Genomic DNA, 17,014 nt, shown 5'->3' on the forward strand with positions numbered 1-17,014 from the left:
TCTGAAAATATGGTCTTCTAACCCACTCATTGATTATGTTGTATTGCTATCAACTTCACTGAAACAAGAGGAAGTTACCTACTTTCCACAGGCTTTATATGAATGAGTGTGACTGAAAAGGCATGTAAGTATTTGCAAAGAGACAATAGAAAATGCTGGGTATACAAAAGAAAACAAAAAAAATAAGCAGTCCTGACTACTTCAGCTATAGCTAGTTATTAAAACATGACAGAATTAATATGCAGTTTTCAATGTGCCATCACTTTCTGTACAGCAGCATAAGTCATGTGTATACTAAGAGAAAAAAAAAGTTTGTTTTCTTTTTTTTAGACCTGCACAATACTCATCTGAAGCATATAATGTGCCCCCACTGTCTTCTTCCCCTAAATGCCTCATTTTGACTTGAAAGGCACGGAGCATGCCTCACACACTTTTTCTGCCCATACCATGAAAGTAGGGTAAGTTAGTTCTGGAGAAAGAAAATATTGCTTCTTTTGACAGATCATTTTTCAGTGAGCTTTTTCAGGGTCAGACACTAGAGTCAGGACCTGCCAAAGCATTTTTCTTTTTCTCTCAGTGAAAAAATCCAGACAGAATGCCTCTGGATTGCTTGAAACAGTTTTTCATGAGATAAATTTGCACAGGAGAAAATGCTGAAGTTCTATTCACACTGCTTCTGCATCTGGATTTAAGATCTGTTTGTTGGGAGACTGGGAGGTACATAGTTTTCTCTTAATATTTACAAGCATTGGATATGGCCCCTAAAAGCTGAAACCTAATCATGGTACCTTTGTTAAGCTTTTAAGTATCACGACAAATTAGCCAAAGCAATAAAGAGAGAGAAATAAACAAACAAAAACCTTACAACCTCAAGATGGTAAAACAAAAGAACAATACTGCGGACAATGGCTCTGATTTAAATTTGCAAGAGGTACTTTATCTCAATCAGTTTGAATCAATAAGGTTTTCAGAAACCACTGTGTGTTGGAACTGTATGGAACCAAAGAAACACACATACCCTCAGACAGGGGGAAGCTGAGGAGTATCTCAAGCACAGCCCTTTGCAAAACTGCAAAGTATCACATGCTCACTGGGGTAAAATCAGTCTGACCAACTCCTCAAACATTTTATATTGTATACTACATTTTTTTTTCTGTTGATTCACCTTAATTCCAGTATTCAACACCAAAAATGTCAGAGGACTGCTCTGCTTACCTTTTTTTGGAAATATGTGAAACAGAAGTTTCGGGGCAATACTATGCAAGAGTTCTTCAGCTACAGAAAATGTATTTGTAGTTTTAAACACAGTTCAGATCTGTATCTTCACTTGGTAGCTGACTATTAAACCACTTGTGTTCCAAACACCTGTCTAATGCTTGAAGCATTATTTTCCTTACTTTTATGCAAGTTTGCTTTCCAAACACTTTTATACCAACACTCAGTCTGCCATATACTCAAAAGATAGAAGAGCATAAAACATTTTTCTTACTCTTATCAAACTTTATTAAGAGTGCTCCTACGGATATTGACTTATACAAGGTACTGACACATTGCTTTTGAGTATTTTCTAAAAATGGAGCCTGTGGAAAGCATTGACTTAATTTGCCATGTTGTAATAGCCACAGATGAAATAGACAGAACTGATAAGGTGTTGGATTTTTTTTTACCCCCCTTTGACTTTTGCATACCTAGATTTTCCTAGAATCTTTTTGAAAATACTTAGATACTTTTCGAGCGTAGGTAAAGGAATCCCCAATAGTATTCAGGTAAAATAAGCAACCGAAGTTTATAGTTGAAAATTATGTTACTCCAATACCAAGATGGTAAAGTATTTGAAGCTTAGATTACTATAGTTCAAGTACTGCATTACAGTACACGTTTTAGATAAAACATTTAATCACTCTAGAGATTGGTAAACCATCTTTTTAGTCTGTGGTCAGAAGCTCCTGTTAATGCCTAAGATTCTTCTACATGCTTTTGGGGAAAAGTTTATGGAAAAATCCATTTAATAGGTTTTCAATTTTCACCTTCTCATATTTTAAGAATTTTAAATCAAAGTTTCAACTGATATCTAGCAAAACCCTCTCAAGGTACACAAAAGTAGAGCCAACTGGATAAGCACAGTAAATCTACATTTTTGAATAAAGATGTTAAAAAAAAACAAAACAGAGAGAACAGGAGAGAGAAAAACAAGTAGTTTAAGTCCTGAAACACTTTTTGAGGCAAACAGATATAGAACAAAAAATAAAGTTTAATCTTCGGCTAGAAGACAGAATGAGCCTGCATTTGCCCATGCAGTTATTTACGTTGTCATAATTCTGCAACCGAGGCTGCACTAAAATGCAAAAGATTTTATGGGAGATGAAAAGAACCAGAAGAGGGAAAGAAAACAGGAATAAAATACAAGAAGGGAAAGAAATGTGATAAAAGAGACAATACTTGTCAGCAGGATCACTTTTTTTTTTTTAAATAAGAAAAATTGTCCAGTTTTTCCACAAGAATCACACCAAGGACAGTTACAGAAGGGATGGTATCAAAACTTTTAACCTCATTCTTATGGGTGTTTCAAGGAAAACACCCACAGAGGTGTTTTCCTCTCACCCATGAGAGGTTTTCCCTCTCAACCAAGGAGAAAAAAAAAGATGTCTAAAAGATTTGGTTTTTACTACCAAAAAAAATTGTACTTTTTAAATGTAGAAACTGTTACGGATTCATTATTAAGAACAGACTGCAACAGGCTGAATACTGGAATAACTGCAACGTCCAAACAAGATAAAGATTTTACAGAGCTTCAAATGAAGAGTCTAACGAGACTAAAAGCAAAAGCATTATCATCTGCATATCCTTTCAAGAACAAATGTCTATGAGAAGTCTACGCCTATCGCATAGAGACGACAGGCCATAAATACAGAAATGAAGCCATAGACTCATGTCCTTTCAACATTAAGGCCAAAATCTATTAATTGAAATTTATAAATTTTATATTTATATTGTTGAGAAACAAATTTTAATATCTTATCCCCAAAATACGCCAAGTGGTTTGGCTCACTTTCAAAAAATGCAGATTGAACTCACCGTGCTGTTTAGATTTCTTCTTTTTTTTCTTCTTCTTTTTCTGTTTTGATTTATGATCTTTCTCCTTTTTCTCTTTTTTCTCCTTTTCCTTTTCTTTCTTCTTACCTAAAGTAAAAATTGAACATTTCAAAACAGCAGTGCCACTCCAAAATACTTGCTTCATTTGTCTTACCATAAACATGACATATAAATTCAAGCTAATCCTAGCAAGATTCACAATTCGATTAATTTCTTGATATGCTGGGTGTGTCTCTTATTAGCTGATGGTAGAACAGTTCAAATAACACAGTCTCTCTCAACAACTTTAAGTATTTCCACATCAGATACCAGAGCAGAAGAAGGTACAACAAAGCACATGAAATAGGTGGTGTTATTTAAACAGTCTATAACAGCTATTTAACTTACAGTTTATGACAAAAAGGTTTGGGCATGAGAGAAAGCTTTCAGAAGTGCAAGATTCCAAACAAAAAGATAATGTCATCTTAAATTGCTTTCTGTAAGGGTGAAACACATTTAAAGGAAATTTCAGTGTCACAAAACTCAGAACTGCTGATGCTGTCAGCACTTTCTATTGCACAGAGGCACCCTCATAGAAAACTGATTCTGACTTAAATTTAAGGTATGTTTTTTACCTTAAGGTTACCTAAGGTTTACCTTAGGCTTTTACCTTAAGGTACGTTTTTTACGCTGCAGTTCACTTACAAGCACTGTTGACATATGCATGAAGATAACTACTTCGTTTTAGAAAAATTCTATCTATCCTATTAATTGTCCCCAGAGAAAAGGTATCCCACAGCACTGTCACGCCATAATTATTTTATAAGCAACCAGCAGCAAGGTAAGTAATGAGGAAATTGACTTGTTATGGAAAACATAAGATTTAAATCAGTGTTTAAGGATTATTTCCTAAACATATATTGAGTCTTATCTTCTTGTGGAGTACAAAAGCACAGTTTTTCCCCACCTGGAAAACCCAAGGCAAATTCACATGTGAATTCTTGTATGTCTATAACCATAATTTTTTAAACCAGGGCAAACAAAAGTCCCCTTCCTTCTGATTTTCTTTCAAGAATTAACAAATGTTTTGTTAGTAACACTTATTTTTTTCCCTCTTCTCAGCAGTCAATACAAGGAAATAAATGCAGTATCGCTAATTCAACTGAAAAAAAAGTTTTGTCTTGGGCCTCCCACGGGTACTATCCAAATCCTTGTTACAGGAACTTTAATTTTCCTCTTTTGCAGTTATACCTTTACTATAAACTTGTCATATATATAAAAATGGCTTTTAAGATCTAAACTTTTTTTTTTAACTTTTAAGATCTAAATTTTAATCTTTTAAGATTAAAAGACATTAAGCTGGACCCTAGAAATGTTTTACACTGTTACACCTATACTTCAGAGACATAAAGCAAAGACTTTTCCTTTTTCCATAAAAATATTACTGCTTTGTACATACCATATGTTGTGGAACTCTTCTCTTCCAGTTTTCCTTTTCTTTCTATTCTCACCGCACCTGCAAGTTTAAGAACATGAGACATTAGTGCGATGTCTGGCTGATGACCTACTTTCTTGTAAAAGTCATTAGACAGTAAACAGCTCTACTGGTATAAAATAAGACACATACAAGCAATACAATGTTTTAAATGTCACTTTACAGTTACTTTTAGTCTCTAAAGCACTGGAAACAAAAAGCATTGTAGTTTACCAACTTCTGAATGCTTGTCCTTCTCAATCACGTTCTTTAATATTTTCTCCTTCAGACTCTCAAAACTTTTCTCCTTTATGGGCACAGAGTACTGTATCTCTGTCCCTTCAGAGCTCACTGATGTGGAAGACCTCTTTTTTTTACTACTCCCTTTGGGTAACTTTAGACTACTGGTTAAAGGCATTTCCAGATGTAAGGCATGTACATGGGACGAGGGTGCTGAAAACAAGAAGACAGATTACTAGGCATTCGGTAAGGATTGCAGCCAGATCACTGGCTGGGTCAGATCACTGAAACATCATGTATTGGTAATAATATCATCACACTAAACACGTAATTACTGCATGTGAATGCCTAGACCATAGTCTTATATACAAGACGATACATGCCACAGGTTTCTTTGTCTACTTCGACACTTGCATTCACTTTTCAACTATTTTTATTGCTTAAAACATACTTTTGCTGCTATTTTTAAGCCTTTTTGTTTCCTTTCATTCCACTGTAATAGAAACCCATGCCAACGCTAAGGGTAAAAGTACTAATATTATCAACACTATTTAAGTTACTGGTCCATTATGTGAACAGAGAATGTATGTTCTCAAACATTTTTAGCACTATGCATTTACACTTTGGTTTATTGCATTTTTCATTGACTCTAGTAATATTTAAATTATTTAGTCTTTCATGCTTTTGATACATATTTGAATTACATGCAAATTACTATGCTGGAAATCAGAATCATATAGTGACAATTCTTATTGCAAGGTTTACTGATTAGTGCAAGATATTTAGGTGGCAGTTTCTTTACCTCTGTAGATGCAAATGAGAAAATAAACTTAGTAAAATAAAGCTCTATAATTAGAATTTCATTGCTGATATTTATAATCTAATAGGATAATGTAATTTTCAGATAAATCTAAAACAAATGTTAGTTGTAAAGAACATTACTGATATTGCAAAAACCTCTGTATTGCTGTGTTCATCAATATTGTGAGAGTGTTAAGTCTCATCTAACCATAATTAGGAAAGCCTAATCTTCATCAGGACACTGAGAATATTTGAGGACAATGCTGTACAAAAACACAGCTCTCCAAAGTCTTAAGGGGCTTAATCTCCCCCCTCCCCCCCAAAAAAAAAAAATCCCGAAGGAGACATGCTAGTAGTCAGGATGTTAAGCCAGGTGAAATACAAAGCTGATCTGATAGGTTCACTGAGTTTTCTAAACTGCCTTATTTAAAAAACAAACAAACAAAAAATATTTGGTGAAAAAAAAAAAGCATTTAAACAAACATTGTTAAAAATAACTTAGTAAATTCATCAGTTATAATTCCGTGGGAAAAGGTAGTTAACAGCTTGGTGGTGGCTCCAAAAAGCTGCTTTCCAGATTTGGACAAACAAACCCAATTGGTCTTACACTTCACATGAAACTTACTCCAGCTCCTATGCAGCCTCCCCAGGAAAACAGTCAAAATTCCACAGAGGGAGAAAGTTGCAGGAGGAGCAAAAGCAATAGCAAGCAAAATCAGACCACACAGCATTTTTAAATGCCAGATGTTGCCAGCTGTAAGAGGCAAGACTTCACTATGCTATGCAATCTAGCAAGCAGCCAAAAGCAGCTGCTCAATTGCGTGCTGTCTTTGAAGATAAGACATGAGCTGCAGGACTACTACCTGAGCCTGTCCAGTAGCTTCAACCGACCATCTCACATGAGACCATAATCCTTTTTAGCCTGGTCTACCACCTAAGCTTTGTCTTTCTCTATTCCCAAGGCACTTAACTCAGTGGCATACACAAAACACTGTACCAAGTATTTCTTCCTTTGGTTTCCTAGTAAGCATTTCTCTCTCTTGCAGGACTGAACTGGTTTGCCACCTGTCACTAGTGAATATATTTTAGCACCTCAGTAAAAGACAGAAGTGGCACTTCCCCACATCATGATGCTATCACCGTCTGGTCTCCTTTCTGAAGGCGACACAAAAGGATCGCCCAAATGAACATAACTTGATTAGGTCACTGTTATTTTGATGAAAAGTTCAGCTCAGCTCCCTCTGAACAATTTCAAGGGAAAATTTAGTGCCAGATTGTATATTTTGAATAATTTAGTATTTAACTTTCATTACTGAAAAGAAATCCTGATCTCAGAAAATCAAACATGCTCTGATATTACTAGCCACAAATTTTAGTATCTCAATTTTCAGCTCAGACATGTCTGAGAAAGTAGTCAGCTAGTAATTAAATAACTGTTTGAGGGAACATTCACGATGGGCAGAAATCTGCTAGTCACACAAATATCCACCTCGATAACACAGCTCTCTAAACTGCCTTCCTATAGTTGCCTGAAAAGCGAAATTACTATTATGCCTGCATACGTGGCTACATTATTCTCGTCTTTTACTTATACTAATACTACAGAAATCATTATAGGTTGAGAATTCCTAATTTCCAAATCCTAACGAAATGTTAAAGGTTTGCAAACTCATTTTTAACCATGTAATTATTATGCCTTATAAATAATAAAGACAATCATAGTCTGAAGGGCAAGTAACAAACACAACATGGCAAATACGTATTTATATTTTTAAAAGTCCCTGCTGGAGATGTTACCATATATTTTTTAACTGTTATTTTTAATTGCCATTTTATCCCTGTTCAGGAGTCTAGTCAGGCACCTCCCACGCAAGTGAAGCGTGGGAGGTCTGCAATTAACAGCAGGGAGACAGATACTTGGAGATGACACTCGCCAAACTAATGATTATGTCGTTGCTCCAAGATCACAAAAAGACTGATTTCAGATGAAGAAGAACTGCAAACCACAGCTATTTCTAGTTTGCTTTTCAACACGCCTCCGATGCTACTTCTCCTAGGCTAGCATAGTAAAAGCAGCACAAGCCTCGCTAGCGAGCGCAGGCAGAGAACAGAACGCAGTGGTACAAACGCAGCAGCACACAAGTGCTTAGCGGTGCTGCTTTTGCCAGTCCAGCAAATTAAAATAAATTACACCTATGTGAAGCAACTTATTTTGTTGCATGATATTCCACTGTGTGGCTTGTGATCTTTCAACTTTCCTAGAAACAGAAATACCAACATCTGCATTAATGTGCGACTGAAATCATACCATGGCCAGCATAATTCATGGTTCCATCACAGGCAGTTTCATGTTTTGAACTTCCAGCGCATAGGATGCTGAAGCTGACATCAAACTACACTTTAAATAATACAATAGATAATACAAAACCCTGCAGAAAGCAATCCCTCTGGGAAGGATGAGGATGTAAGCGTTCTTGCCTTCACACAGCTACCCCACAGAACCCTACCCCACAGAACCAGCTGGGAACTTCAGGGCAGCGAGAATGGCAGAAGTCCAAACTACGGAGCAAAACTGACTGACAGTGGATATTTGGAATAAAACAAACAGTGCTTGTAACAAGAGGTCTAGATCACTAGGTGCTTCTTAAAAGCAGCGTAACCAAGAACACTGGCAAGAGTTTTTAATTAAAAAGTGACACCTTTTTCTGAAAATCATACATATCTGTACCTTCTTGTTCCTACTGCAGTGAACATATTAATAAAACTATGCAACAGTATAGTGATTTTTTGGGGGGGGGCGGGGCGGACGGGAGTGGTGAATTTTTCCAATACAGTTAACCTAATGCTACCCTGAGAGCAAAGTCATCTAGCCTGAGCTACGACAAGGGGTAACAGATAACAACAACATTGTTATATTCGTACTGTTGTATTGATGTAACAATTTTTCTTCAATGTAAAAATTGAAATCCAGATTGCTTTTTTAAATTATGTTTGCTTAGTATGTAATAGGTGAACTAATACAAAGGGCACAGAGGTACAAAAAAATATTATAATGAATTTAAAGAAAAGTGTCAACTGTAAAATGATCTGAACTTCATCTAGTCAGAACTGGAATGCCACAGTGTTTTGCTTCCATACAGACTGACTGCGAACAGAAGGTCTACAAAAGACTAAGACAAAAAAGCGAGTTAGCTACAGTTAGCTAGCAGACTGACAAATGAAAAGAAAGGATTCTTAATTGTATATGCACACTAGTAGGCAATCACAAGTGGATCCATATACTATTTTAGCCAGTGCAGTACCTCGGTTCAAAAATTAAACAGTAGCATATCAGCTACTGAAGAACACAGCACTGTCACGTAACCTAAAGACTGCAGGAATTGATCGGTGCTTTTGCGTTGCCTTTGTGAAATGGCAAGCTCTTCATTTTGAGCAATGACTTCGTGAAGGAATCTACAGGTTAATACTATGAGTTTCCACTTCTGTTTCTGTATTTCAGCATATCTCATCTCTTCCCTCCCTATTATTTTTGATAAGGTAATTTTCTTTTTCTTCAGTTTGCCCAGCTGATAGCCCTTCAGATTTCTGAAATTCCAAAGTCACAGATTACATTTCTGGGTCTAAACTGTACCTCCTTACAGCTATGCTCAGCAGGGTCAGTTATCATAACAGGCTATTTCAGGGTAAATACTTACCTCCGTAATTTCTGAAACTAACTATCGTTATTTACTTCAATGATTACAAAAGACAGCAGGTCCAACTTAAACACAGTTTGCAAATTCGACACCACTGGCAAAATCTAGAAAACTAAATCTGTCCAGACTGCTTCAATAAAATATAAACAGTATAAACACCGTAAAAGGACAGATTTAAAATAGTTCTTTCATCTTAAAAACCAAGAAAAATAGATAATTACAGAATAAATTGGATTTTACACCAGAGTTCTCAAACTGTATAGTCACAATATATATGGCTAAACAATGCAATACATTAAATTACACTTATGCAGGCAGATGTTCTTGCATTATTCAAATGAACTTTGCTCAGTACTTTGAAGCATCGCCTGGAATGATAAATGAAAGCTTTGGGAAATTTCTCCTTTACATATTAGATTGCTTAAAGGCTACAGGTGCCATAGCTTAAAGAGGTTCATTGGAAATGGAAAAGAAGTGATAAGCAGGGTAGACTCTATCCACTCTCTTGAAGCAGGAAAGAAATTAGTGTAATCATGTGCTTAAGTAACATGAATTGAGAACCATTCAACAGTGTAAAGTTTAACTTCAGCAGTTTCAAACCCGAACATAAAAGCTACATTTGTTTTCATCTTTCTCTGAAAAGAGAAGGATATTAGAGAAATGGGTTTCACCGAGGCTAGAAGCCCAAGATGAACTCTAAATAAATATGAACTGCTTCTGTCAGTAGTACCTCTAGAATTACCTTCTGTATCTGATCTCCAGAACTTTCTGTAAAAACTCTGAATTCAAGATACTAATTGCTTATGTAAACCTTTCAACCCACAAAGATCACACTGCTCAAGTGGCTGCTGGCTTCTATACTTTTCAAAGCTTTTAAACATTTGGACAGAATATGAAGTCCATGTGAAAGCTCAAGACAAAGTCCTACTGCATGGAGAAAAACTCAAAAAAAAAATTTGGAAAAAATATAGCTCTGTCTAGAAGACAAAGAGGTAGCTGGGAAATCAATTTCTTGAGAGCTTATGACTTTGAAAATTACATAGAAATAGGACAAACTGTATCCCTCCAGCACATGTTGCAAGTGCTTCCGTTTTCCAACTCTAGACTCTATTAATACTACCAGAAGCTGTGTCAGGGCATGATTTTTCACCAACATAAAGTATATGGGCATATCACAAAGTTTTGAGCCATAAATGAAGGTGGCAACAAATTAAATGTTATTTCTTTGGTTAGACTCAGCTGTGGCCAAGACTAAGACACTGCCCAATGAATCAACTGGTAGAGGATACTCATTGATGCAGAAGAGAAACGGGGTTTAAAACCAAACTACTCCATTCCCAAGTCAGTCCCATGCTAGTAACAAAATAAATGCCAATCACTATTACTAACTATGCACTAAATGATCCAAAAAACATGTCAGGAAAAAAAATACCCAGAAGTTAAATTCCTAGTAACTGAAGTGAGTTCTTATAAATGACAAAGATAGTAGTTGGAAGTGGTTGGTTTCTTTTACGATCTTGTATGAGCGGCCAATTATACATCCACCAGAAGCATTTCTCCTACTAGCCAAAGGCATGAGATTAAAAAGACTTTTGCAGAAGTAATTTTCGCAGGAACTCATGATTCTACCACTATACAGTATGTCAAAAGCACACCAAGATTGTCACAGGGTTTAACTTGAGAAATTAACTAGCATTTTTTTTTTATAGCTTTAAAGATTTAAAAAGTTTTTAAAGCAGTTCATTAGAAATTCCCATAGCGCTCATTTTGACAAATTAGTTTAAGAGATTAATAGATTTTGTTGTTTGAAAGAGAGAGAGAGAAGGGATATTTATAATCACCTACTTTAATCTACACAATATTGATCCAAGAATCCTACTCAGCCTTTTCCGCATCGGGTTAAGGAGCTATGCTGGAACTCAGGAAAGCAACCATCTTACACAGAGTCAATGGGCAGACACCCAAGAAGGGGCATACATTGAACAAGATGTTTCACTGACCTAGAGTCAGCTACACTGGCAGCTTAACACAAAGTTGTTATGATTTATTTCTTCCCCTTAAACAAGACAGTTATATTTTCAGAATGGCGTAATTATATGCTTTTTGGTCACAATGCCCCTCCTTTATTATTGATCACATTTACCAAGTAAGTCCCCCAAAAGTACGTAATTATTAATTTTTATATAATTTCCCTCCTCTTACTTGATTGATTAGTTTTTGCAGTAAAGTCAATTAGAACATGGTATGATACTCACCCATGTAAGAGGCTTGTTTACGAAAAAAACATATGGATACCTAACACACTGGATGAAAGGACCCATTTTTAGGGTCTGCAAATCACAATGCAATCCCTTCCCCAAATCTCTTAATCGTCTCTGTCCAAGTGATTCGCTTAAACCACAGCACCCACTAAATTGCTAAAGAGAGAGATGTAGCCCTTCATCCCAGTATTGGGCTCTACGAAGGTGAACCAAATCTATGTAAACTTTAGAGGATTTTTCAGAAATATTTTCAATTAATATTTCCTAGCAGGCAAATGACAAAATTTCCACCGCAAACAGAAGCAAAAGTAGAAAAATGCTGACTGCCTCTGAAAACTCTACTATATTTAAAGCTGAAGCCACAACATAAATGAGTATATATTTAGTATATATTAGTATGTTAGTAAACAGCTATATAATATGTAATTATTTTTTTTACAAGTTTTAACAATAGAAAATATTTTAGAAAGAAATATTACATCTTATATTCTATACTTCCTCTGTAGGGTTAAATCAGATCCGCCTTAAGGCATGTTAGGAAAAAGTGCTAAAGCAGCTCAAAGCTAGTGGAAGACAAAGAATATCCAGATGGATGGACCCCAGGAAGAGCGGTAGGTTTGCAAGCTTGCAGAAAGAAAGTTTATCTCCTTTTTGTGTGACTGAACACATGCATGTTTTAATCCTGCAACTATAAGCCTAACTGGTTGTACACTGGATCTTTTTACCTGACGCTGTTGTAGCTACTCTTCCATCAGTTACTGCTTTGGAAGAAAGATATGTAATCATCTGAATATCTTCCTTGTCTTTACTGGGGTATTCATTACGGAAAGTGGATTCTGTGGATAATGGTGCTGAAACTTCCGAACTACGGCTTAAATCAAGAGGGAGACAGGGTCCACGCTTCTCAAGTGACATATGAGCAACATCGGGTACTACACAAAAGAAAGAATGTAATATTAAAAAAGGTACAAAGGCCCAACAAACAACAGTTTGGGTTGCAGTGTTACATAACATACGAACAGCATTCAGCTTTAGCGACAGTAAGTCAAAACGTCCCATTAGATGAAAACCATGAAAGGTCTAATTTTCATGATTCAATTTCTCTTGGGCAGTTCTTTATTAGATTAAGATACATTACCCTCCAATTTTGATGACTGTTGGTTTTGAGCACTGATGGAGAACACTTTTCCATCAGTAACTGAAGAGGGAGAAGAAACTTTTTCTACAGAATCATCAGGCAACGAGCAAGTGGCTAAACGTTGTGATCTTCTTCTCCGTTGACTATGTTTGTAGGATCTAGGGGAATTCAGTGGTTGTGATGGACCTAAAAAGAGATCTTTCAATGTTCATGAAGCAGAGAGAGATATGATCATCTTACCGCAGTATTTTAGAGTTCTAAAGATGGGAAGTGCTTTAAATAGCTCTTATCTGCAGAACTGGTAATCACAGCAGGACTGTTAAAAGTAATTAAAAACTGTGACTACCAGAAAAAGTTATGCTTGAGACATGATTCTGCTTTTTGCTTATTCAACATTAATAGGGCATCTACTTCCCCACTGATAAAGACTATTGTTTTAGGCAAACGGTGTATTTACCATAAGCAACTCCCCCATAGAAACCATGAGAGTAGGCTTATAAAGGAATTGAGCATCAGGATTTTACAGTAAACAGAACAAACGACCACAGTTAAAAGATCTAAAAGTCACGGATACTAGTAACATAAAGCTTAAATAAATAAGCAAAAGCAGAGGTTCATTTTATAACCCCTCTCCTGACCTGATATCAATACCCCAACTATCTTTAAAACGTTCACTGCCAATGCATGGCATAGTAAGAAGGCTCAAGAATCTCACAAAAACAAAAACAAACAAAAAAGAATGGGGGGATTGATATAGGATAATATGGGCCTGATTCATTAAAAACAAAAAAACACACTCCCCTAAACTTCTTCACTTTAGTAAAGCTTTACAGACATTTGCCTTGGAAAAAACACGTGTAAGTCATCATTACACCATAAATCACTATTCTCTCTTTTTCTTTAACCATTTTTCAAGTAAAGGGTTCACAAATTTAAAAATAAAGACACAAAAGACAAGGCTTAAATTTCCATCAGAGGTGGTAAAGACTTGGAAGCCAAAGATTGAAAGACAACACTAACAAGATCTAAACTTAAGTAACCAACTTTTAAATTGGTTCTTTTTCAAATATAACGCTAAAAACATCCTCAAAGAAAACTACTTACCATCTTGAGGGAAAGAGGGGAAGGAGAAGGGGAAAGACATGTCACAGTAATTCGTGGGGGGTAACTAGAGATACAATTTAAACCAATGTTTCCTGAGTAAATAAAGATGGCTGAACTTGTACACCTTGCTCTCACATTCACTTAAAGCTATCTATGAGAAAAGATTGGAAGAAACTTATCTCGTAAGGGGAAACATCAAATGAAGGTTAAGGAAAACATGATGCAGGTATATGCTTCCATTCTTAAATCACTGTCCTAAAGCAAAAGAGGTACGAAGATTTTGACTTCCTATAACCCACACGTATTTTAACTCTTGGCCTCATCATCTAGTGCTCTCCAGGCAACAAACAGCCTGTTTTACAAGGTCTGACCCTAAGCAATAAAACTGTCTCCGAGAAATTACAGAAATATTTCAACATCCACAAAAATTAGCATATTGAAGGAGGCATCATAAATCTTTCCCTGTTCTGATGAACAGCATTCTAGTACTTCGCAAATCAATGCAACTGATGCATATATATCTCTGAGGCAATGAAAACTGAGTTATGTACTTCCCCACCCCAGATCCTGAGCACATCATTTCTTGAATTTTATATTTGGGGGAAATACCACAAAAGGTGAAGAACGTCACCGCCAACAGGTATAGCACATCAGTCTGCTGAAGGCAACATTTCTCAGAGAAGGAAAGATCCACAACCCAAGTGTACGTCTTTTCTTTTTAATGAATCAGGCCCCTTCAGAAGAGAGGTTTGACTTTTCCTATATCACTCCTAACACTAATGTGGAGATTTATGCTAGAGGGGAAGTCAGTCAACCATTAAAAGCTGTAACTCATACATAAATGTATTATTTCTTTTAGAGAAATTCATACGCCTTATTATCTAACTTGACTTTTTAAAAATAGTGAGCTACCCCTAATTCTCCCGTTTTGACTTTTTTCCCTATTTTAAAAGCAGATTCATTTTTAAATGCAATATCCATTTACAACCAAAAGTTATTTTCTGTATATCTCTTAAAAGTAATTACGGTATGTTTTTTAAAATGTCTGTGCTCACTAGTTTTATTTATCACAGAAGAAGGAAGCTGAGAGACCAGCGTCAAATCCTCGACTTGTATTAATTCTGGGGAAAGTGGTGATTTAGGGGGCTTTATACACCCAGAAGAATCTCCAGATTCTTGTTTGCATTTCTTGCTGCGAGCCTTTCCTGAAGACAAAGTTGAGGATAACAGTGCAGGTTTCTGAATGTTGGCAGAACTGCTAATATCAGCTTCATTTTTTTTCTGACTTTGTGGTTTAGGTGAAATCTCCTGAATAAATAATAAAAAATTGATACTTTTATTTCAGTTTCTTCACTGTAGTTCTTGTATTCTATTTTGATCGATTTAAAGCAACTTTAGTATTCAAAATACATTTTAAAGAAATGTTATTTTCAGTACAAATGAAAAATATTTAAAATGCATCACATTAAACTTATTTTTAAAGGAGCAGTATCAATTATTTTCAGTATTCAGGACACCCTCGTTCCTTACTATTTGAAATACCAGCAAGAAGACAAAAAGAAAACTATTTCTGTGGATTCTCATTTCAAAATCCAACATCATTTTAGCTTGTCCCCTTTATCTTCAGTATACTGGGACCATGAAACGCTTTATCACACTGTAATTTGGAGAATACCTGTCATAAGCTGGAATACATGTACCGGTCTGTGATGGTAAAAGCAAATAATTTAACAGTTCCTTGGGAAAACTTTAAAATAAATTTCATTTTGAGAGAAGAATCTGAAAAAGTTGACAATGCTCCTTTAAGGAAATGTCTGAAAACAAAAAAGAGTTTCCAAATACTGAACACACTCTCACACAACCCCTTTCAGTGCTGGGAGTCTGGATTTCACCACATTATATGCTTGTGCAAACACATGAAGAAATCACAACTTCTAGCACCACAGGGTTAAATAGATTGCTAACTGTGGGAGGAAAAAAAACGAGCAGATAGAGTTAAAACAGTTTTTGAAGAAAAATCAATATATGATGCAGCTTTCCAAAATTATTAATTTTCACCCTTAGCACACGTACTTAAGTATTATTTTTAGGCAATTCACATGCATTGACAGACATTAGCATTTTAGATTTTTAGCAGGAAGTACTTTCTGCATTACTGAATAAACTGTGCGTGTTACACAACTTGCCCAATAAAGGCAAATTACAGTATCTGAACATAATTTCTTAAACCTGTCCCCTCTCTCATCCCAGTTACAACACTCAGCACATTATCATCTTATAAAGCCATAATTATCAAAGTAGAAAGCTATTTCTAGAATGTGCACACCACTTTATCCAAGCTAAAAAGAAATGTCACATCTCTGATTATTTGAGGGCTTTGGGTCTGTTTTTTTTTTTTTTTAAATAAAAAATTACTTTCCACTGGAACATGGAGAGTTCCAGTGGAAACAAACGTAAGTGCACATTCGATGCATGTAAAAGGGCACCCCTGAATGCTATATCAATAGCTGGCTGCAAGTACCATGTAAAGATCCAGTGCAAAATGTCCCATTCAGCAGAAATCAGTTCTACCTTGAATAACTCCGTAATACACACGTATTAAGTGCAGTTTATTCATTTAAATAAAAAACTCCATGAACTGAAGAGTATACCTATGCTGGTTATGAGAGGTATTACCAGAAATTAATTAGAGTCGTAACTTGTAAATAAACAATTTTATTGTTCATCTTCACAGATGTGAAAGACATTAATTACTACAGCATCCATTACTTTCAAATTACAAAGTTATTTAAACAAGATTAAAAAAATTAAATTAATATTTTGATAAGGTGCTCAACCTCTTAACAGGACAAATTAACATTAAAAACCTTAACGAATTAATGTTATTCATCTAAGCAGGTCTTGGTCAAAAGAAAATATAACATGACATACCCTAATACAGTTAAATAAACTACTGTATCTGCAACTAATTGTCTGAGGTTTTGGGTTTAAGACAATTGTAAACTAAAAATATATATATAAATATAAATAAAATATACTTCCATCAACAAAGTAAGTTTTCGGCTATTGGCCTGAATACTTCTACCATGTTCCGTATTACATCATTAAAAAACCCTACTAGGTATTTTACCCAATTTTATAGCAGTAGCAGACAAAACCTCTAATTAAGGGGTGCCGGCTTTGCTATTGGAAAACTTTTTGGGGAGGTTTATAACTCGGCCATTTTAAT

General features: G+C 35.6%; 1 protein-coding gene across 14 annotated transcripts in view; it reads right to left on the reverse strand.

The window, feature by feature from the left end:
• Positions 1 to 17,014, reverse strand: part of PHF20L1 (PHD finger protein 20 like 1) — a 54,493-nt gene that overhangs the window by 12,075 nt on the left and 25,404 nt on the right. For 9 of the 14 annotated variants that reach the window (XM_083827081.1, XM_083827085.1, XM_083827084.1 and 6 more), the window contains 6 exons: positions 14,841 to 15,093; positions 12,682 to 12,867; positions 12,269 to 12,475; positions 4,781 to 4,999; positions 4,532 to 4,588; positions 3,076 to 3,180 (listed from right to left, as the gene is read on the reverse strand). In XM_083827081.1, the coding sequence (XP_083683207.1) occupies positions 3,076 to 3,180; positions 4,532 to 4,588; positions 4,781 to 4,999; positions 12,269 to 12,475; positions 12,682 to 12,867; positions 14,841 to 15,093 (1,027 nt within the window). The remainder of the gene's footprint in view (positions 1 to 3,075; positions 3,181 to 4,531; positions 4,589 to 4,780; positions 5,000 to 12,268; positions 12,476 to 12,681; positions 12,868 to 14,840; positions 15,094 to 17,014) is intronic. The other 5 variants (XM_083827082.1, XM_083827092.1, XM_083827091.1 and 2 more) reach the window with 1 other exon arrangement.

The sequence above is a fragment of the Anser anser genome (assembly GCF_964211835.1).
Source record: "Anser anser genome assembly, chromosome: 2".
NCBI classification, from domain to species: Eukaryota; Metazoa; Chordata; class Aves; order Anseriformes; family Anatidae; genus Anser; species Anser anser.